This window comes from Notolepis coatsorum (genome assembly GCF_963971535.1).
Source record: "Notolepis coatsorum genome assembly, chromosome: 11".
NCBI lineage: Eukaryota > Metazoa > Chordata > Actinopteri > Aulopiformes > Paralepididae > Notolepis > Notolepis coatsorum.
Window position 1 is genome coordinate 131,412,089 of NC_140175.1, and position 25,005 is coordinate 131,437,093.

Sequence of the window (25,005 nt, forward strand, 5' to 3'; positions counted from 1 at the left end):
TGGTATGGGAACAGCACGGCACAGGACAAGAAGGCCCTACAGAGAGTGGTGCGCTCAGCTGAGCGTACCACGGGTATTGCGCTACCTCCCCTGCAGGCTCTATACAACAAGATGTGCAAATCCAGAGCCTGCAGGATAATGAAAGACCCCCACCACCCCAATAACAGCCTGTTCCAGCTGCTGAGGTCAGGCAGACGCCTGCGAACTCCAGCTACTAGGACGGAGAGGCTTAGGCTAAGCTTCTTCCCCCAGGCCATCAGAGCCTTGAACAATGAACATTGAGAGACACAGAAACTGAACTATCCACACACAAGCACATACACGACACGCACGCTGAGCACGCTCACACACTAGCAGCCACTTTAACACTCATGCCGCACACACGCACACTTATGGCCAGAGGAAAGGCCACTTAAAGTAGTATAGCATCAGGAACAGTGTATTGCACTACTAAAGCTACCTAGCATGTCCTATATGCTCTGTAAATACTAATGTACAGATACCGAGATGGCACACCATGTACCTGTTTATTGCACTGTTTTATTGGATTCTATTAATATGTTGTACCACTGTATTTTATTGGATTCTATTATATGTTGTACCACTGTATTGCACATCGTCGCGGGCAAGACCAGCCGCATTTCATTGTATACCTGTATGCCGTGACAATTAAAACTCTTGACTTGACTTGACATTTTTGAGGCCAAAAGGCATCCTCAGAAATTCAAAGAGTCCGAATGGGGTTATCACTGCTGTCTTGGGGATGTCCTGAGGGCTAACCGGCACCTGGTGGTATCCTCTCACCAGATCCACCTTCGAAAAAACAGACGTGCCAGCTAGGTGGGCTGAAAAATCTTGTATGTGTGGAACCGGGTAACGATCAGGTGTAGTGGCGTCATTAAGGCGCCGGTAGTCGCCACACGAACGCCAGCCGGCGTTAGTTTTTGGAACGAGATGGAGAGGCGAGGCCCAAGGACTGTCGGAACGACGAACGATGCCCAGTGCCTCCATGGAGGCAAACTCATTCTTAGCGATGGTGAGCTTGTGTGGGTCGAGACGACGAGCCCTAGCATGTACTGGCGGGCCTTCCGTGGAGATGTAATGAACGACTCCATGCTTAGTGGCCACGGACGAGAAGGTGGGTGTTGTGATGTCCGAGAACTCCAACAGGAGGCGTGAGAAATCATCAGTGGGCGCGACGGCGCTGGACAGTGTCATTGTGGCCGTGTCACTGTGCTCACATGCTAAGGAGCCAAAAGTCTCAGCATTGACGAGCCGGCGATTCCCCACGTCTACCAAGAGACTGTTGGCGCAGAGAAAGTCAGCGCCTAGGAGGGGAGTGTGTTACGGTTATGCTTCTTCTTCATGTTGAACCCAGGTGGCAGAGTGAATATAGCTGAGACAGGAGTCGAACGTGACGATAACAGTTTACTTGACAAGACAGGAACAATACACGACTGACAAACATAGGTTACAATGATCGCGCACAGGAGGGCAGGACAGACAACACTAATATACACAGACTAATTGACAAGACACTGATAGACACAGAGGGTAATTACAAACAGGACACAGGTGTGGTAGACAGAAACAACAGAACACAGAGCACACTGGGAAAACAATAACAAATAAACAACCAGACTAAAACATCTTTACAAACCACAGACAGGGGAACACAAGACTAACAAAGTGGAGACAACAACGACAATAAACATAATAAACATAACTGGCAGTAAATAATAATAAGTTGGTGTGTGAGCTGATGCCAGATCTGCATCAGCCCACCGGTTGGCAATGTTATGTTCTGAGGGTTATTGATGGGGCATTGTGAATGTCTGGGTCCTGGTCCCACAGGACCAGGACCGGGGGAAGTGTTACAGGAGTGGACACCTTGGCCAACACAAAATCCCAGGTGAAACGCTGGTCAGCAAAACACAATGCCACGGTGCGTTTGCCAAATGTAGGGATCGCACTGCCATTGGCAGCTTCAAGGGCGGGGCCCCGTCTCGCTGAGTTGAAATCCTGAGTGGACGCCGGCAACACGCTCACCTGGGCACCCGTGTCACATAAAAAACGGCGGCCGGAGAGTGAGTCGGTGACGTACAGCAAGCCTGCAGGATGGCCAACACTCACGGCTACTAATGAGTGGCAGCCAGTGCGTTTCCCGACCCACTGTAGTTACAAGGTGGCAGACACTTCTTAGCTTAGTTCCCAAACTTTGCGTGGTAAAAACACAACCCTGACGGCCTCACCCGGCGGGGCATAGAGAGTGGTTGGAACCCCTGCTCATCAATGGTGTAGGCTGATGCTGCCACACACCTCTTCCCAGCTGAGAAAAATACATCTGCTTCTCTAGCTAGCTGGCGAAAGTCAGTTTTGATGGAATTAGCCATAGGTAAACGAACATAGTCTGGCAGCTGTTGCAGGAAAAGCTCTTTAAATAGAAAACATGGCCCATGGTCACCCAGCAAAGCTAACATGTGGTCCATCAGTTCAGAATGCTTTGAGTCACCCAATCCAGGTAGAGAGAGAAGCTGGCGAGCACGGTCAGATTCAGACAGACCGAAAGCCTCTTTCAGGTGTGTTTTTATAGCAACATATTTGTCATCTGTAGGTGGGTTTTCCAGCAAACTCACCACTCTCACCGCAATGTCCCTGAGAGCGAATTGAGCCTCAGCTTGCACAAACCAAGTGTTGGCGCTCTGCTCCCAAAACTCCGGCAGCTTGAGTGAAACGGCGTTCAAAGATCTGCGATCTGCGTTCTCTTGCTGTTGGTCAGTCATGTTCAATGTAATCTCCGAAATACGTCCAAGAGAAAATCAGGGTCACCAATGTAGGAATGCGGTAATGATAGTGAAAACGGAGCCGTGTTCCGATGCAAAAATACTATTTCATTACGCACTCTACTGTCGCACAACAACACTGCCATTCCTCTTTCATTCGTCTCTCTTTAACTACGTCATCCCCCGCTAAGGATCACGGGAGATGTAGTCAACACCACATAAGGCTAGGATGCCGTGAATTATGTCCCAGTAGCCACTACAATACGAGAATTCTCGTGAGTGGGCATTCAACCAGCGGGGGGAAAACCCGAGAAATCTCGGGCGTGGCGCTCAAAGTGTTAATAAATATAATATTTATTTTGTAGTGGGTTCTATAGAGACATAATTCCCCATGGTATTGTTTTGATGTGTTGATGGGGCACTGTCACTTTTCTTTTTTGTATTTTATTTTTTTATAATTTTTTAAACAAACACATAAACAAACATGACAACACACGATAATATATACAAGCATTAATTGTCAGAGCACATCCAATGAGATCACATTTTAGTTAATTGTCTTATATAAGATATACCCCTAATACCTGTTATCTAAAAAACCTACACACATATGCTCCAGCTCGAACCCCCCCCTCCCGGACCCCACCTTGAGAAGCACCTCCACTATCCCTCGCACCTAACCAGACACTACCATTATAAGCTAGCTTTTATTCTCTCCACCACTTCTAACCACATTGACATTTTGGATTCATTGAGACCCAGAATTCTTGCTGTAGATATTTCTTGATAAATCACATCGAGATATGTAAGAAACCAAACTTTCCGGCACATTTTTTCCGGTTGAAACCAGCGTGATGCGATCAGCTTTTTAGCTACTGTGATACCCGATAAAACCAATCTCTTTAGCTGTGGATTCACTGCAAACTCAAAAACATCATTCAATAGTAATACCGAGGGATGTACAGGTATATTCCAAGATACGAGTTTTGATAATTGTTGGGTCACATCTTTCCAGAATGCCTTAACTGGTGGGCAGTCCCAATACATGGCACTGTCACTTTAAGGAGGTTGGTTTTGGGTTGGGCTGAGAGGAGACGCCCTGTGTGGGGTTTCATTGATAATGTTTGATTACTACGAGCTGTCAGAAGCTAGCCCGGCATAGTTCTGACAGCTGTCACTTGTGCTACTGCGAAATAAATGACACACAGCTTTGTGTTGTCAACTGATAGAAACTGTGCGTTTCTCTATTCCGATGATTTCTACAATATAATATATATATATAATTAACTGTCTTTTACTAGTACCTTACTACTATTAGACGGTGGGCCGAAGGTTGCTAGAGGCTTCCGTTAGTGAAATGATTGATCTGGTTTTAGAGAGTATATGTTATTGTAATATGAACTACATAATATACTATAATAACACATTTCCGTTTGTTGGCAATGGTTTTTGGGTCATATCTTTATGAAAATGAATGTGTTGATAAGCAAAAAACTACCTACGTTTGTGAAAAGGGGCGTTGCTGCGGAACCAATCAAAACGCGTTACAACGTCAGGTGACTTGATTTCTCCCAATGACATTCCTCAAGCTCCGGAACTAGGAAGTAAATGTTGCGACTCGTCTGTTGTCAACAGTGGATTTAGCTCTGCATCGGTAAGCTCTCAATTCATATACATTACTATTGAAATGCATTTTTACTTAACTTTACAGCATTATTCAAACGTGATAGGAAGTTATGAGTCATCAGCAGTTTATATGCAGTCCGTTTTGACTTCCGATTACACATTGGAAAATGTTGTAGCCAGCTCACATAGACTAACGTTACGTTAGCATTTTAACTTTCTCAGATAGCAATCTAACATTACGTTAGTGTAAATCAAACAACTCTAACCCAATACTAATAATAGTAACTTGTTTCACATTCTTGCTGTGTGTTACACTATGGTATAGCGGTCTGTGTTGTTGCCTGTGACGTTAGAAGTTTGAGGTGACGTTGTCACAACCGTTACATATGTACAAAATATACTGTCTCATAAATATACTCTTCCAATATATAAATATACATATAAATATATTGTTTTAGATGCTGTTGTCACTATGAATTACAAATGGGGGGCCCTGATGTAAACAAGACAAACGTCTTTCTCTGGTCTGCATCCCCTTAACAATAGTTTGATATTGGATGGTCCCTGTGCTGTTGTTTACTGTCTATCTGTATGTCATGTATGTAATATGTTATGATGAATTGAAAATGGGGGACCCTGATGTAAACAAGATGAAAGTCTTTCTCTGGTCTGCATCCCATTAACAATTGTGTGTATTGAGCTGTACTGTACTGTACCCATTCTGCAATCTGTTAATATGATGAATAACGTTATCTATTGTAGTAACAATGTTCCAAAATGTATTGATTGTTTTTCTGTTTCCCCAGATGCTCAACCCTGGACCACACGACAGATATATTCTAGGCCTAATCTAACCCTAGCCTGAGGGTTCTATAGTAATCATGCAAGCTCAAAGATTGAGCTCTTGAGGTGACTGGCCCTGCTCTATATCAAGAACCATTATCAGAGTGGCAACTGCAGGACCTGTATTTCCCAAAACAATGAATATCATGATTGAATGAGAGGCCATGGTAAACAGCACAGTGAATAAACAATGTGCAGTCCCCTTATATATATTAAGGCTGTCAAAGTGAATGCGATATTAACGCGTTAACTCCCGATTCTATTAATGCCACAAATTTTTTTAACTCAAGATTAACTACATTTTTTTTTTTTTTTAACTAGACTTCACTCAGGTGTATTATTGATGCTCTCATTGATACTATGTTTGCTTCTGAAGTGTGTGTGTGTGTGTGTGTGTGTGTGTGTGTGTGTGTGTGTGTGTGTGTGTGTGTGTGTGTGTGTGTGTGTGTGTGTGTGTGTGTGTGTGTGTGTGTGTGTGTGTGTGTGTGTGTGTGTGTGTGTGTGTGTGTGTGTGTGTGTGTGTGTGTGTGTGTGTGTGTGTGTGTGTGTGTGAGATATAGAGAGAGAGGGGGGTGAGAGAAATGAGGAAGGGGCAAGAGAGAAAGAGAGCTGGGAGAGTGTGTGTGTGTGAGAGAGAGAGAGGGGGTGTGTGTGTGATTAATCAGCCCTTGTGTGTGTGAATGTAACAAGTTCCTAACGTTTTCTTTCCCCTATTATTTCATGCACACTTTATTCATTGTTTTAAATTATTATTTTCTTTTAAGTTATTTTGTGCTTCACTCTGTTTTGAATTTGATGCAAATTTGCAATGCATCAGGGTCATCATTTTGTGTTAAATGGCTGCATAAAGCAAGCATTTGTTGACTTGCATGTTGATAAGAGTATTACAACTTGGAACTTGAAAAAAAAATTAAAAATGCGATTAATTTGCGATTAATCGTGAGTTAACTATGGACAATCATGCGATTAATCGAGTTAAATATTTTAATCGTTTGACAGCACTAATATATATATATATTGTTCTGGATAGAAGTGGGGCCAGGCTAATCTGCAAGAGCTCAACTTTTGAACAAGGATGGTCATCCTCTCACATAAGCTGTCCGGGGACGACTCACACAGCTCTCTACTCTCTGGGCCCTGGACTTGACACCCCTCCACTGTACTAGTTACACATTACACACATACAAATGACAATAACACTATGTAACAACCATCAAATGCACTCACAGCACACACATCCACACGCACACACTCACTTTAAACAAACAACTCACTGCAGCACCCACTTTAGAACACCTAAACACACTTTATATTTATTGGTAAAGAATTTGCACTACAACCCATACCTCATTACACCTTACTGTAAATTGTACCTAAATTGTACCTCATCCCATTTCTGCATTGTACTGTATAGTATATTGTATTGTAACTCAGTTACTTTTCTACTCTGCATTGTACATTGTATGTATATATTGAACACTTGTCTACGTACTTGACTTCTATTTTATATTTATCTATTTTTATCTAGCACAATCTCTGGAGCAAAACAGAAAGAAGCATTTTATATAAAAGTATTCTGTACTTCTGTATGACAACTAATAAAGAAACTTGAACATCAAAAAATCAACATTCTGTTCTCTATTCCAGGCTAGATCTGACCTTGACTCATGTTACAGGATTAATACACATTTTCTTACACCCATATTGCTAGTTTTCACCTGAAGGGCAAATTACAGGGCCAGTCCAGTAAAAAAATACATTAATCATGTATCATTATGTATGTATCATATGATAGTATCATATTGATACTATCTTGTCTAGCACAGTCTCTGGAGCGTAACAGTAAGAAGGATTTTGTATGAAAGTATTCTGTACTTCTGTATGACAACTATTAAAGAAACTTGAAACTTAAAATAAATTGCATTTTGGGGCGGCTACGTGGCGTAGTGGGCAAGGCGCTCGCCATGAAATGCTGGAGACGCTGGGCTCGTCAGTTCGAGCCCAGCGCTCCACATTTGCTTTCAGTTTAGCTGGTCGTCCGTACTAATACACATTGGCCGTATTAGGGGGTGGACAGCAACTCCTACAGGTCGGTTGGTGCGCCTGCGCAGTAGAATCAGGAAGTGTCGGGGGCAGCGTGAGCCTCCCACGCGTTACTCCTCGCCACTGAGAGATCGAGCTGCGCAGGTGAAAAGATGCGACTGCTGTTACCTCAAGTACCGGAGGGGACTTGTGCTATGTATGACTTAGTCCACATTGCAGCCGGCTTGTGGGAGGCAAGAAACAGCGTCCGTGACAGGGGAGGGTTGAATTGGATGATACGAAATTGGGATGGGAGAAAATATAGAAAATGGGAGAAAAAGTGGATAAAAAAAAAGAAAAATTGCATTTTGGTACAAACCTTTTGTGGTGTTTGTCAACTTTGCCTTCCTGCGGGCTATGTTATGTATATTAGCAAATTGCATATAGCATTCTCTTTGGTAGCATTCATTCTGTGTTTATTGTGTCATACTGGGGAATAATATTAATATTATTATGTCCTATTGGGGACATCATTTTAAATTCTGAGCAATTCAATCGTTTTTTTTATAGAGAGGACGTCTGACATAGATTGAAAACGGTTAACAGATTGCAGAATGGGTACAATACAGTACGGCTCAATACACACAATTGTTAAGGGGATGCAGACCAGAGAAAGACTTTCGTGAGAGACCAACAAAGTGAGGTAATACATTTCGAATCAAATTGTGGTCGGTTAGATCTAACGTTAATATCACGTTATCCATCTAATGGCTAGCAAGCTCACCTGATGTCGGTATGGCTTAATACAGTGCGAAATACAATCTTATAGTAAGAAACAAAACACAAGTTGAACATAGTTTTGAACGTTTTATTACAATAGTATTTAGGTCGGATAGATCTAACGTTAATATCACGTTAACCATCTAAAGCTGATCTGTGACGTCGGTATGGCTTAATACAGTGCGAAATACAATCTTATAGTAACAAAACAATACACAAATTGAACATAGTTTTGAATGTTTTATTACAATAGTATTTACTGTCTCATGTTGCAATGTATAATCCAGCTAGCGTTCCAGTCAGATCCATTCTCCGTTGTTCTTGTTGACAATTTTGGGGTCCCTAATTCCCGTTTCTGTATCCTGATTGGTTTATCAGCTAGAGGTGTCCAAAGATATGCATGAGCAAACATTTAACTTAAATGTAAGATTACGAAAACCGATGACCACCAGACGGCTGGCCAACAAACGTATTTTGACTCAACATAATAACTAGATATCACACACAAAGAATTGTGTAGTCTCCCAACATGGATCAATCAAGTTCACTTTAGACAGACTCGGCCTGCCATCTATATGTACTATGTTATTATCCATATACTACTACCTACCATGCTAATATGTCTATTATACTATGCACTCAGGGTGTAACACTCAAGTTCAACACTATTTGACGAACAATGCCACTGACCAGAGATGCACATCTCCTGCTGACCAGAAAACCACACACTTTTCTGATAGTGGGGTGCCTGGACGCGTCTATTCGTTTCCTAACGCATTTATGCTTCTGCGTTCGCGTTTTGCGAATCTGATTGGCCACTGCCGTTTCTGGTGCGATCTGATTGGCCACTGACGTTTCTGGTCATGTGACATGTGCGCCCAATCGCGTGACGCGCCCATTTCCGCCTCGACCAGCAGCAAACTACCTAACGCCTAGTTTATAACTGGTTAAGCTTAGGCGACTCTTTCGAAGTTGGTTAAGGTTAAAGTTTGGAATCAGGGCTGGTGTTCTATCGCCCTGCTCTAAGACAAACTCTAACCTTAACCAACTTCGAAAGAGTGCCTAAGCTTAACCGGCAAAAGAACTTGCCGTCACACGATTGGTGCGACCAGAAACATCAGTGGCCAATCAGAGCGCAAAACGCGAACGCGGAAGCATAAATGCGTTAGGAAACGAATAGACGCTGCCTGGACACTCAGTCATTTCAAATGTATATGCGAAAGTTTCGTTTTCACTTCTAATTTGAAGATAAGGATCTATAGAACAATTTTGGCTTGACTGTAGGGATGTCCGATATTATCGGCCTACCGATATTATCGGCCGATATCGGCATTAAAATGTGATATCGGAAAATATCTGTATCGGTTTTCAAACAGTTTTTTTTTTTTTTTTTTTTTTTACATTTCTATAACCTTTATTTACCCAGGCAAGCAAGTAAGAACAAATTCAGATTTTATTTATTGTCAAAAGTATGCATAATGTGTTAATTCCACAACAAGAGATATGTAATGTTAATTACCTGAAATTATTCCATTTTTCGGGCGGGGGAAACCCATCATATATCGGTATCGGTTGATATCGGTATCGGAAATTAAAAGTTGGACAATATCAGTGGCGTTGCGCAATATGTCAGGCCCCCCCCGCAGGTCAGACCATGAGGCCCGCCCACTCCCCTAAATCAATAATAAAGTGGAAAAATTTTGCTTTTTTTTCGCCGCGTGGGAGCAAAGGTTGAGGTGGGGAGCTTACTGCCGATGCATCTTCAGTAACGTTAGAGTCAGTATACCTTTGCTGCCTGCTGGAACAATTATGTTCTTTTTCGTAGCTTTGCCGTCTCCTGTTTGGCTTCTTGTTTTTCTGAGCACAGCGTCCGCTTGGGTAATGGGTATTTTTACCGGCGCTTACCGCTGTGTTTTGAATGCTGCCCAGCCTGCCAATGAACATTAGTCAGCCGGCTAGCCCTATCACAGGTGAGCAAATAATTACAACATAGCAGGGAGGGGGGGGGGGGGGGGGGCCCGCCCTCTGCACGAGATGCATCCAGCTGCAGCCCCGTAGAACCATACTCCCACTGCCACACTGCGACCTGTTCTTTACGAAATCTAAGGCCCTGTTTAGACGGAAACGCTAGCAGGTGAATCCGCAAAAATATTTTTTCGGATGTGCCTTTCGTTTATACGGAAACAGCGTTTTTACGGGGTGAAACCGTAAAAAAGTGAGACCACCTTCCAGGGTGGAATTCCTAGAAACGATAAACCTTTGCGCTATCATCTAAACTGTCAAACCGCATAAAACGATGACGAAAGGGTTGTCAAGGCTCTCGTCGCGCGTACTGCCTACATCACAGGCATGCGCCAGTAGCCTAGAAGCGTAAACAAAGCATGTCTGATTCTATCCATGGCGATCACCTGAAGGCTACATTGGCAGTACTTTTAAATACACAAGAATCTGTCCCGCGGGCCGCGGCTATCACAACTATTAGTACTGGACCCACTGTCTGTGAGTGACTCTGCTTTGGTCCAATCACATTCCCCACCCACAGTCTGCGAATCAGAGGCAGAGTAGGGCGGGTCTTCACAGCACGTCATGTGACATATGCGCCAATCGTGTGACAGTGGGGCTCCGTCGTCTCGAGTGGTTACAGCGTCGTCTGTACGCAGAATTCCATCCCAAAACGCTAGTCTAAACGCAAAATTAAAAGTTAGACCGCAAGACGACTTTTGCGGTTTCTGTTCAGATTATCTCCGTCTAAACGTAGCCTAAGAGGACAGTGGGGGCCTCTGCTACGCCACTGGACAATATCGGTATATCGGTATCGGTAAAAAAGCCAATATCGAGCATCCCTACTTGAGTGTCAAGGAACCAGTTGAATTTAATAAAAATGCTGTGTAATATAATTTTTGTATTGCTATTTTAAGTTAATACTGTGTGAGGAATCAACTGGAGTTCAAATATTGATGTTTTGAATATTCTGGTATGGCAAAAATCAAAGATGGCTGCAATTTCTGTATTTATTTTGAATTACGCTTCATAACTTTTATTCTATTGAACCTAGAATGGTGATGTTGGTGCCTGTACCTAGGTTTTCATGAATGAGTCATTGAATAAAAATAAAATAAACATGATTGGAGCATATCTTATATGATATTTCACACAATGAGACAATACATATGTGGAGAACTAGAGTTAGATATGAAAACTGTAAACAACAGTTGATTGTGAAGAACAAACGATGATTGTGAAGAACGTCCTCATCACAAGAAAGGATCTGCATCTCAGCACCAATGTCAACGCCATGCCAAAGACCTGATGGAGGTGTTGCTGAGCAATGGGAATCCCTTTGAGGAGTGCAGTAAAGACCTGGGCCCTCATTCATCAACGTGTCTTACGCACAGATTTGTGCTTAACCTGTGCTTACGACCATTTCTAAGCAAAGAGTGGGATTCATCAATTTCAACTTGAACTTGACTTCGTGCTTATGTTTACGCACAGCTCGGAGCACACTTAGCTGACACCCAGTGGTAGAATATATTATTACAACAAGGAAATGAGCTTCTGTGCATTAGTTTCAACACTGGCATGTTCTGTAAGAACCGTAATTCATTATAGTTCATTGTAAAATAGCAACAGTAGTGTAATTATGGTCAAAACCCTATAAATAGCATTTGGAATAATAGATCTTTCTCTCAGAATGAATGCAGCATGGTTCATATAGCGTTATCGGAATATACGGGGTGTACTATACTGGGTGTACTCCGCGTAGCTCAACTCGTTATTATTTTGCGCACAGACCGCAGAAACACGGGAACGTGTTGATTATATTTAAAAGGCTTTACGTTAAACGAAACAAATGGAATTTCGAAACTGTAAGCAGAATACAAGTCATATGAACACCCACGATATAGTGTTCTTCCCCCTTTTTACTGTATAAGAAAGAATAAAAAACGCATTGCAATGACACCAGAGCATATACAAGAACAATGAATATCACTGCCATGTATGATGTAGCCTGCCTTTCAATACATGAACTTGAATTCCATCATGTCTGTGTGCTGAGCTCAGTGAAGTCGAGGTAATCTATTCTAATCAACAAATTGAAGTAGAAAGCATTCCGTTGTGGCCAATCTTATTTGGAAACATGACACAAAATAATAGTATGTCGCTTTTTATTTGAAACAATATTTAATCGCGTTTGGAGGTGCGTTCTGCTTCTGCCCCCCGTGCCAAACAAGCAAGCCAACCTCTTGTTCCCGCATGAGCCCGTTATAATTACACACTACTGTCGCTATTTTACAATGAACTATAATGAATTACGGGTCATACAGAAGTTGAACACGCCAGTGTTGAAACTAATGCACGGAAGCTTATTTCCGCCTTGAAACTAATGCAGAACTGAGGAGCGCTTATGCCGTAGTAACGATGTTCTACCACTGGGCGTCAGCTAAGTGTGCTCCGAGCTGTGCGTAAATATAAGCACAGAGTCAAGTTCAAGTTGAAATTGATGAATCCCACTCTTTGCTTAGAAATGATCGTACGCACAGGTTAAGCACAAATCTGTGCGTAAGACACGTTGATGAATGAGGGCCCACTGGTTACATTAGACAATAAGGTGTGTGAGTCTGCGGCTGCTGCCGTATCTGTCCATCAACTCGAGTCTATGGGACAAGAGCGGTACAACAATTTCAGGAAGAGTGCTTGAATCAAATGACTTCTGACAGCACCGATCAAGCGAAATAACTTACTGTTGTTCCATGAGAAGAAAACACAGAAGAAGACAGCAAATAAGCTGAGAATGCAGCACTTCAAACATCATGCAGAGCTCTATGGGAAAGCTTTTATTGTGCTAGACACAATACACGTCAAGTAGAGATATTTCTGTTGACGAGGAGTTAGTTGCGCCAGGTGTAACAAGACATTTTATCATTCCTGTCAAATAAGTTGTTAACAGATGGACAGTTCCCAGATGACAAGGATCAAGTCCACCATGTTGGAAACAGTCAATGGATCAATGCAACCATGAGGAAGCTGACACTCGTGTCCTATAATACATCTCCTCCACGCCCTCCAAACATCATCACTTGGGAGGGTGCATACTGGAGATACAGATGTTTGTCATAATCCTTCTGACTAATTTCCATCACATCAAGCCACTAACAGATACACACCCAGTATGGTAAATGTATGGTGAATGTACAGTAAATGTAGTTCAAGTTCAATTTTAACTTTATTAGTTGTCATACAAAAATACAGAATACTTTTATATGAAATGCTTTTTCCTGCTCTGCTCCTGAGAGTGTGCTAGATACAAATAAAATAGATAAGTAAAAAATAGAAGTCAAAAGTACATAACAAGTGTAAACAAAAGTGTTCAAAACAAAAGTGTTCAATATACATATATACACAATATACAATACAGAGTAGGACTTTTTTTGTAATTGAGTTACAATACAATATAAAGTAAAATGCAGAAATGGGATGAGGTACAACTTAGGGTAAAGTGCAATGAGGTATGAGTTGTAGTGCAAATCTCTTTACCAATAATATAAATATTAACACAATTATTCTTCACACCATTTTGTGTACAACTGTACTGGTAAAAAAAAGATTAAACTAGGCTATTTTGCCTGAATAATTACAACATCATCTTTTTGTTTCTCCAAAAATAGGTTAAAACTAAACTCATTAGCATCAACAAAACAGAAAATTATATATATACTCTATGTACTGTGTATATATATATATATATATATATATAGGTTAAAATTAAACTCATTAGCATAAAGAAAACTGAAAATTATATATATACTGTATATACTGTATATATATTAGGGATGCTCGATATTGGCTTTTTTACCAATACCGATATTGTCCAACTCTTAATTTCCGATACCGATATCAACCGATACCAATATATGCAGGGTCCCCCCCCCCCCCCCCCCCCCCCCAAAAATGGAATAATTTCAGGTAATTAACATTACATATATCTTGTTGTGGAATTAACACAACATTATGCATACTTTTGACAATAAATAAAATCAGAATTTGTTCTTACTTTTTTTTTTATAAGTATTTTTATTGCACATTACTTTAGTTACATTCCATAATGATGCACACATGCAATCTTATTTTTTTCTTGTTAAAAAACAATTGTACAGCGGCATATAACAAAAAAGATTCAAAATAAAAATAAGCATTCCTTCTTTCCTTTGGCGGATCCATACATACATATAAACAGGATAGTTAAATAAGCTAGATTTTAGCTGGGAAAATAAAAAAGAGACAAAAAAAATTAATAAAAATCAGAGCATTAGAAAAAGGCCAAAAGCCAAGACACAACAGCGAATATACCTTCAGTTCAGACATTACTGTAATATGAGTGACATTTTGAACTTATATTTCATTTTATATATCATTAGAAAAAGGCCAAAAGCCAAGACACAACAGAGAATATACCTTCAGACATTACTGTAATATGAGTAACATTTTGAACTTATATATCCTCTTCATCCTCCCTCAGACCCTTTAAGTAATCCAACACCGGTCCCCATGTCGTATCAAACACCTTTCTCTGTCCTGTATTTTTAAATCTAAGCCTCTCTAAGTAGAGGGTCTCACCCAGCTTTCTCATCCACATTTCAAATGAGGGTGCTGCATCAGACTTCCAAAGTCTCAAAATGAGCTTTTTAGCCAACACAGCACCTAGATATATCGGCCTTTTTTCATTGTCAGAGTACCTTGTAACATCGTCGCTATAGCCCAAAATGGCCACTAAGGGGCAGGGTTCCCACTGTTTATTAAAAGCTTTTGAATAAAAGTCAAATATATCAGACCAGAACGTGTGTAAGTTGGGACAAGACCAGAGTTGATGTGTAAGGGTACCATCTTGATTTTTACATTTGTTACACAGTGCTGATACGCTAGGATACATCTTATTCACTTTCACCTTTGAGTAGTGCAACCTGTGTATCACTTTAAATTGAATCAAGTTGATTCTAACATTTACAGAGCACCGGTGAATATTTGTAAGACACGTTTCCCAGAATTCCTCATTGAGGGGTATCCCCAGTTCTGACTCCCACTCAGTCCTATATCTTTCTGTGCTAACTGTTACCTGATTGAAAAGTGTCTGGTATATTTTTGACACTGCCCCTTTACTACCTGGTCTAACATTAATTATATTTTCCAGTGCTTGATGCTGAGGAATGTCTGACTGAGTCCTTACGAAGTTCCGTATCTGTAGATAGCGGAAAACATTTGTTGACGGTAAATCATGTTTGACCCTCAGTTGCTCGAATGATAGAAACTGGCCCTCTTGGTACAAGTCCTTCAAGCTCCCTATACCCTTCACCTTCCACTGTGCAAACCCTTGATCCATAGTGGATGGCTTGAAGGCATGGTTATTACAGATTGGAGTGTCTGTATACATATTTGGAGCTTTCAAGTATCTTTTAATCTGTTTCCATATACCTTCAAGGAGCTATGTACTATAAAATTCCCTTCATATAGTGATTTGTTTATCTTGACAGGGCTATTCAAAAGGGCTAGGAGAGAGGTTCCCTGACAAGCTGCTTGCTCCATTGAGAGCCATGCAGGAGTAACCTCCTCCATGCCCTCCGTAAGGTTAGCACTTCTCCAGAAAGCCATATTGTTTAAATGTGCAGACTAGTAACATTTGAAGTCTGGAAGACCAAAGCCACCCTAATTTTTTGTTTTACATAAGTGTTTTTTGCTAATACGTGCAGCTTTATTCTGCCAAATAAAGGGGATTATAATCGAGTCTAACTTTTTGAAATACCGCTGTGGTATAAATACTGGAATTAGGAATAAAGCCTGTTTGATCCGGGTGCACTATCTTCTGAATGTGAGCTTTTAGCCGCTTGGCCAGAATCTTGCTAAGCAGCTTTGTTTCAATTGGAATCAGTGACACAGGTCTGTAGGATGATGGTTCTCACTCATCTCTGCCCTTTTTTTAAATTAATGAAATATTTGCATTATACAGCGTTTGAGGTAGTCTACCATCCATGCGGCATGTTTAAACATACGAAGCAGCAGCGGAGATAGTTCCTTAGAGTAGTGCTTGTAGAATTCTGCAGTAAAGCCATCAGGGATAGGTGCTTTATTGTTCGGGAATTCTGTAATTGCCTCTACTATTTCTCCTATGGAGATGTCCCTTTCCAGTGCAGCTTCTGCCTCGCCATCAAGCTGAGGTAGGTTTAATTCAGAGAGAAATGCCTTAATAGCATCAATGTCATGGTTGCCATTTGATGTATACAATTTTGAATAGAACTCCATAAAACGTGCATTTATCTTTTTAGGGTCTGTAAGAACAGTGCCTGTGTCTGATTTTATTTTTAGTATTGCACGGGAAGCTTGCGCCTGTCTTAATTGACGTGCCAGCAGTTTCTGAGGTTTGTCACCTATTTCAAATTGTATCTGTTTTATCATATTCAATTGCTTATTGACCTGTGCAGATAAAATAGTATTGTACTCATCTCTTTGAGAGACTATAGAATTCAGGATGTCGGGATCCGCAGAGACCCTGTACAGGTGTTCTAGTTGAGACACAGAATCATCCAACTCCACTAGTCTTTTTGACATTTGTTTTCTCCTACCTGCCACGTATGATATGATGCTACCTCTAAGCACTGCCTTGATAGCTTCCCACAGTGTTGAGTCATCCACATCCCCTGTATCATTTGTGTCTATAATGTCAGGTAGCCTAGCTGACATGTATTTTAAGAAACTCTTCTCTTTTAAGATTGTGTTGTCAAATCTCCAGGTGCGTTCCTTTCTATGTCTAGTGAACCTAACATCCAGTGACATGAGAGCATGATCACTTATCAGGATAGTATGGTATTGTGTGGACACAACATTGGATATCAGTTTAGAGTCTAACAACATGAAATCAATCCTAGAATAGGATTTATGCACTGGAGAGAAAAAAGAGTAGTCTCTGTTGGTAGGATTGCGTAGCCTCCATATGTCAACCAGATTTAGATTGTGCATGGCACTTTTTAACACCTCACTGGCTTTGCTGTTCACGGATATCTTTGATGACTTTTTATCCAACACAGGGTCAATTATACAATTGAAGTCGCCACCCAATATAATATTTGTATTACCGACGTCAGGAATTCTATTCAGAACTGTCTCAAAAAAATGTGGATCATCAAAATTTGGACCATACACGTTTATCAAAGTTACAGGAACACAAAATCTACCATTCGGATCCGCGATTGTGCACACATGATCAAACGACACACCCCTCTTGATAATAATAGCGACCCCTCTGGCCCTGGCCGGGTGGCCCCGAAGTTTGATTGAAATATTTGTGATCCCCATCCCATGCGTAACTTGTTCCTGGCTATATTCTTAATATGTGTCTCTTGAAGATATATAACATCAGCTTTCAGGCTTTTTAAATGAGCCATTACCTTACCTCTTTTAACTGGGTGATTTAGACCTCTTACATTCCAGCTTACAATCCTTGTACTATCCCCATTGTTATTTACTGACATGACATATTATCCATGATCATGTGACAAAGCGAAAATCGCCCAAAGTGTTGTATACATTCCGCCGTTAGAAAGAAAAAATTAAAATAAAAAATAATATGCACTGCCGCAAACTAACATGAAAAACACTACGCTGTCCTCCGGGGCCCTCTTTACCTCCCTCCAGTCCCCTCTGCGAACAAAACACCTCTAAATCTAAATACCTTAAGAGCTAGTAAACATACCATGATAGTCTGTGTATGCATTCGTCTCCACCTGTCCAACAAAAACAAATGAGAAGTAGGTAGGATGGGCGCAATGAGCCGCTGTAACTCGTGCGTGATCACGTATTAAAGCGGTCGTCTGTACCGTCGGGTTGGATTAACGCAGCACTTTGTTGTCGTCTAGGAACTTCTCCGCGTCCTTCGGGTCGTTGAACGTGCGCTTGTCTGTGGCAACCGATACCACGAACGTCGCTGGGTGTCGGAATCCGCATCTCACCTCCGCAGTCTTGCATCTGGTCCTGATATTGTCGAATCGCTTCCGTAGCTTCAACATTGCCGGTCCCAGGTCCGGGAAAATGTAGATGCGCGTTCCCTCATGTTGTAAGGGGAACTTTTGAGTTGCAAGCCTCAGAATGCGCTCCTTCACTGAATCATGGTGGATCCGTGCTATAATTTGGCGTGGAGTACCATCTGTTGCCGTCTTCATATTGACCCGATATGCTCGGTCGATTTTAACAGGCTTGTTGTTGAAGTTCTCATCTCCCAGCAATGTTGTTATAAGTTTTGCAATAAAGTCTGTAGGATAGGGCTGGGCGATATGGCCAAAAACGTTATCGCGATAAAATTATACAATTATTTTCATATAACTCGATATCGATAATTATCGTCGATATAATGTCTGTCAAGTTTAATTAACTTCTTATGCCCGGCGCCGATGGATGGGCTATTAATAGACTTGTTTTTCTGCTGCGAATGTCTCGAGTTGATGTCGTCATCAGTCCGCGCACGTTAGCAGTTAGCCAGAGCGAGCAGTGTATCCCATGACAATGTACTAAATATCCCTAAAATACTCTGTTCCGCCCCAATACATTGCAACGACGTCCACCGTATACCACACACTACTATAACCGTGGCATCAGAATTCACGCCACACACATACTCAGCACGTAAATATATAAAATAGCGCCGTGCAAGCTAATTATCCTAGCCAGCCAAACTATACAATTGCGCCGTGCAAGCTAATTATCCTAGCCAGCCATGTTTCCAATGTACTAAATATCCCTAAAATACTCTGTTCCGCCCCAATACATTGCAACGACGTCCACCGTATACCACACACTACTATAACCGTGGCATCAGAATTCACGCCACACACATACTTGGCACGTAAATATATAAAATAGCGCCGTGCAAGCTAATTATCCTAGCCAGCCTTGAGTCCTACCTCTCTACCCAGAAGTGCAGCGCGGGTCTCCTTTGCTCTCGGCCATCTCCTTCACTGATTGGTTGTTAGTGCGTGTGCTCATATCCAAGCTTGGAAAATCGATATATCGAAACTTTGCGACCACGTTTCATGTTTATTTCGAGGAAATAATTTATCGCGATAGTTATCGTTATCGTTTTATCGCCCAGCCCTACTGTAGGATTGCCCTTTTCCGTGCCCTCGTTTACACCTATGATCCGAATGTTTTGTCGTCTGTAGCGCGAGACGAGGTCGTCCACTCGCTCACTGAGCGTCTTGGCCTCCTCCTCCCACACGCAGTGGCGTCGCGTGGGTAAAATAACCAATGCCAAAAAGATATTAGAAAAAAAAAATTTATTAAATATTTTTATTAATATATATTTTTTTTATATATATTTAAGTCAAGCAGTCACCATGTACACTACAGTATGGCTCGGCGGCCAGTCAAACTTTATTTTTATTTATTTAACAGATTGCAGAATGGGTACAATACAGTACAGCTCAATACACACAATTTTATAAGGGGCTGCAGACCAGAGAAAGACGTTTGTCTTGTTTACATCAGGGTCCCCCATTTTCAATTCATAGTGACATTTATGACATACAAGACATCATGACATTTATGGCATAGGGACATGCATGACATACAGGGGGGACCCTGATGTAAACAAGACGAAAGTCTTTCTCTGGTCTGCATCCACTTAACAATTGTATGAATTGAGCTGTACTGTACTGTACCCATTCTGCCAGGGCCGCCTCAGGGGGTGTGCGAGCAGTGCGGTCGCACAGGGCCTCGCGGAAAGGGGGGCCTCAAAAAAAAAAAAAAAAAAAAAAAAAAAAAATTTATTTTAATTTTTTTTGCGAGGCCCCCCTTCCCGCGAGGCCCTTTTTCATCACAGACCTAAAATCTAGTTTTGCTTATATGCTTATATATTTCACATTAGACACGTTTGTAGAATGTGTCTGACTTGTTCCTGCCTCTGCGGCTCTGCAGACTGCAGTTTTCCGGTTTCTGCGGCTTTGCTGCTCTACAGATTTTAGGATAGTGTTTCCGGTCTCTTATCCCGTCCGCCGTAATAGAAGAAGAAGAAGAAGAAGACACACGACACGAGGTAGAGGGATGATCTAATTCAGCGCGGAGGAGCCAGACAGTGGATGTCTTTTCAAAAGCAGCATGGATCAGAAGAAATTACACCGTGGGCCAAGAAAGTCTCCTTCCAACTTTACCATTGGCGCCGCATTGATACTGCGTTATGGTGAGTCAACCTATGATTATATTCCCGCCGTGGACCTATCTCTCTTTCTCTCTCTCTGGAGCCAAACTGGTCGACTAGCTAGTAGCTAACGGTGTGTCACGTGTGCCTGGTGAGAGCACCTGGCTGTATGTAGCCGCATAGCTTGCTTCTGCGTTAGCTAATGGTTAGCACAAGCATCAAACGAACGTTCTCAGCTGAAGCTAAACAGCTAACTGGCTAACAGTTAGCTCAATCAGCTGTTATCTAATTAGCTGTTAGCTTGTGCTAACCATTAGCTAACGCAGAAGCAAGCTATGCGGCTACATACAGCCAGGTGCCTGATTGAGCTAACTGTTAGCCAGTTAGCTGTTTAGCGTCAGCTGGGAACGTTCGTTTGATGCTATCAGTTAGCCTTGAGAATAGCAGGGGGTTCTGACACTCTGACTACGACATCATCTTTGACAGAAGATGTAGTCGGGCCTGCACCATGACAAGGCTCTGGCCATAGCTTATTTGTCCCGACAGCGAGAGGCCTTTCGTCAACCAGGAGACCTGTGTTGCTGCCTTTCGCCCTGCGTTCCTTTTGTGCAGGTAAGATTAATGAAAATGTCATGACATTACCCCACTCTTCCTTCCTTCCCCTCCCGAATGTTTTGTTAATAACGATGTTTTTTTCCAGGCAAAACATATGCTACTTCACAACATTTGGAGATACGACATGTGCTGTGTGTGAATGTCTTGGTCGTTTGTGTAGCTTGGGTAGCGTTGGGCCGTTGGCCAAAGCTGTGTGTGGCCTGGTGTCACAGTACCTGGCTAGCCTATTTAGCTGATGTCGGCCATTGGCTCCTTGCTGCTTTGGTTTCTCTGGTATAGACCCTCTTCTTGTTGGATTTAAGTGTTGATCTTTGTCCTTTTGGATCTCTCATACATGCTCTAGTCTCTCTCTAACACACACACACATGACAAACACACATGTTCTCTCTCTCTCTCTCTCTCTCTCTCTCTTTCTAACACACACAGTCTGCCTATGGCGGCCTTTCTCGATGGCTAGGCTGTGCTCAAGGATCTTCAGTCACAGTGCTCAGGTATTCTGCCACTGTGTACTCTCTGTTTAGGGCCAAATAGCATTTCAATTTCTTTCCAATGTGTCTCTCTCTCTCTCTCTCTCTCTCTCTCTCTCTCTCTCTCTCTCTCTCTCTCTCTCTCTTGGATTTAAGTGTTGATCTTTGTCCTTTTGAATCTCTCATACATGCTCTAGTCTCTCTCTAACACACACACACATGACAAACACACATGTTCTCTCTCTCTCTCTCTCTCTTTCTAACACACACAGTCTGCCTATGGCGGCCTTTCTCGATGGCTAGGCTGTGCTCAAGGATCTTCAGTCACAGTGCTCAGGTATTCTGCCACTGTGTACTCTCTGTTTAGGGCCAAATAGCATTTCAATTTCTTTCCAATGTGTCTCTCTCTCTCTCTCTCTGTACACTGTATATTGACTGTAGAACGGGAGCTCTCTCTCGCTCTCTCTTTTGCTATATGTTGACTGTATCATGCCCCGCCTCGGGCAGCGCTATTATTTAAGAATATGTTGACTGTAAAAAAAAAAAAAATATATATATATATATATATATTTTTTTTAACCTTTTTGGGGGGGGGGGGGGGGGGGGGGGGGCTCGCGTTAAATCTCGCACAGGGCCTCGCATTTCTCCCAGGCGGCCCTGCATTCTGCAATCTGTTAATAAAATGTTCAATCAATCAATCAATCAGGTATTTAGTACTGTTACATTTGTGACATACACGATATTCAAATATACAGTACTGTTACCCATAGATCCTGACAGAGTATATACATATGATGGGGAGGGGAGGGACTGTAGAATTTTTTTCATATTTAAGCCAAATAATATATATAATATATTTCTCCCTCTCTCTCTCCCTCTCTTTCTGAATATTACACACACACAACACAAATATATATACACACACACACAGTGTGTATAGGAGGTTGCCTGCAGGTCTGGTTTGATTATGAATCAGAGAGAGAGATAGCCCCTTTGAATGTTATGAATTGAAAATGGGGGACGAAAGTCTTTCTCTGGTCTGCATCCCCTTAACAATTGTTTGTATTGAGCTGTACTGTATTGTACCCATTCTGCAATCTGTTAATAAAGTGTTCAATCAATCAATCAATCACGTTAGTTAGCATCCAAGCTAGCCATAACAGTATAGCATCCAAGCTTCTTACCTGGCCAATAATCCTCCTTGCTCCTTCTGGACAGAGGGATTTGTTAAATCATTATATCCACAGTGTGCTGGTCCTCAGTATATGTCCCGCCGGCGAAAAATAAGTGTCTAATAAAGTGCTAAATGTTTGATAATAGAATAGAGGCTTCTAAACGTGCCTGCTCTGTTAATAAAATGTTCAATCAATCAATCAATCAATCAATCAATCAATCCCGCGAGGGGATGACGTTCAGACCTATGGTTGGTTCAGACGTTGTCACGTGACTCACGTTAGCAAATGGCACGCAGAGGGGAGGCCAGACTACTTAGTCTGCTTTTAGTCCGTTTTAAGGTGTGGGCAGGTCTTTAGTCAGCTCGAATCTGATTGGCTAGTATTGGTTTTTGACTCCACATAATGGGAGGCTGGAGAAAGACACCTCCCCCCTCTGCCTCTGCCTCCTCTCTCAGTCCTCTGCTGCAGTGAGCACAGTGAGTCTGACAGTGTGTTAGAGAGAGTGAGAAGGAGAAGAGGGAGACATTAAAAAAAAAAAATTATAACACAGAGATGAAAGATAATGATTTTTTATTATTATTGTAAACAAAAAACAAAACAAAAACAAAAACAAATCTTTTTTTTTCATATTTCATATTTCATATTAATTCATATTTTAATAATGGGGAAGCCTGGCTTCCGTTGGCTTCCAGGAGGATTCGCCACTGCCCACACGGCACATTTGCCTTCCAGAATCTTGATTCGGTTTTCATGTTCATTCAGGCCATCCTCGTTTGAGGCTACCCTTTCCTCAATATTATCCATTGTCTGTTTCAGACCAGCAACTTTTCAAACCTTGAATCGACATTTTGATTCAGTTGATTAATAGCGCCCATTATGTCCGTCGTGGTCGGCGCTGTAGTTTCAGCTTGGTCTTCATCCGAATCCGACAGGCTGCTGCTGCTATCGTTAGCTTCTCTGCTAGCGTCCTCAGTTGTAGGCTTTTTTTTTTAGCCTTTCTGTCTTTCTTCTGTCTCGGCATAGCTCAGTTGCGCATCTACAACTTATATTGTCAACTTTCTTTTTACTTCTACCATTGAATTGCCTTCTTAAATTGTACACGTTTGTAGAAGTTTAGTGGAGCCTCTCTCACACACGACTATCCCATCTCACGCCCACTTCGTCTAATCGAATTTGTTCTTACTTGCTTGCCTGGGTAAATAAATCTTATAGAAATGTAAAAAAATAAATAAATTAAAGAAAAATTATTTTTTGAAAACCGATACCGATATTTCCCGATATCACATTTTAATGCCGATATCGGCCGATAATATCGGTAGGCCGATAATATCGGACATCCCTAATATATATATATATATCACTACAATGATGAGAACCAAAAAAAATACTTGAAGGTCAAAAAACAATCTTCTCTCACAACCACCACACCAGGTTTTGAATCATAATTATTATACATTAAAATATGATAAGACCAGTCTTGGAGAGGGGTGACGTAAGTGTTGTTTTGTTCCGACTCTCGAGGTATTTAACATTCACCTCGCACAGTCGCTGTACATTTCACTTGTTGAGATGAATATGCAAAAAGAAAAAATTATCCGGACAAATGTTGAATAAAAGACAACCACATTAAAAAATTAAGTCTGTTTATGTTACTCTAAAAACAAAACGAGTGAGACTAATAGCATCATTTAGGGAGAATAATAATAATATCCAACAAATATACAAATGATATCAAAATAAACAAGAAAGTGAATCTCTTGTTACACCCATAAAAAAAAAAAAAAAAAAAAAAAAAACAACAACAACACAAAAACAACCGATAATCTTATTTTCATATGACATACTTTTCGTTTTTGAACGGTTCAACATCATTATGTAGGATACCTCATGCACTCTGTGTATCAGTTAGTGGCTCCAGATGAGAGAAGACAAAAGCAACAAAAACAACAGAAAAACACCAAATCAAAAAGAAAACCACGCTCAGTTCAGGCCTTTATTCCACTTCAAAGCCGGAGGAGGAAGGGCAGGAGGAGGAGGATGAAGAGTAGACAGGCTTGTGAGTGCATCGCCGATACGCCGCCATTTCCATCCTGCACTGCTCTCGGCCCTAGAGACGGGTAATGGGAGAGAGAGAGAGAGAGAGAGGGGGAGACTTGAATGAGGTTCATCAATCAAGAAGATGGCGATGCCCTTCTTCTTACTCCCACCTCGAGGAGAGACTTTTTATGAACTTCTGATCTGCGGATAGCAGAGTGATTCACTACAATACCTTCCAGACGCTCTACAACGGCTCTACTCACGTCCTGTCTGTGCATGGAGAGAAGTCCTGAGTCAGGGTTAAAGTTGGTTTGTAAATTAAACACTATATAAGTAGACTATATATAATTTCACATTTTTACACCTACAGGTAAAAGTTAAGCTTTCAGATGAAGAACCGTACTGCATGTTCTGATGTTTTGAAAATGTTGCATGTCATCGGATGAAAACCCTGTTATCAACTATTTTTGTGAATTACACTT

The 25,005-nt window shown here is 41.5% G+C and overlaps 1 protein-coding gene across 1 annotated transcript in view; it reads right to left on the minus strand.

Moving 5' to 3' along the window:
• Positions 1 to 24,332: 24,332 nt before the first annotated feature.
• Positions 24,333 to 25,005, minus strand: part of ntm (neurotrimin) — a gene marked incomplete at its 5' end in the record, with an annotated part of 633,919 nt that continues 633,246 nt past the window's right edge. The window contains one exon of the mRNA XM_084325079.1: positions 24,333 to 24,593. Coding sequence (XP_084181205.1) covers positions 24,490 to 24,593 — 104 coding nt within the window. The 3' untranslated portion in view covers positions 24,333 to 24,489. The remainder of the gene's footprint in view (positions 24,594 to 25,005) is intronic.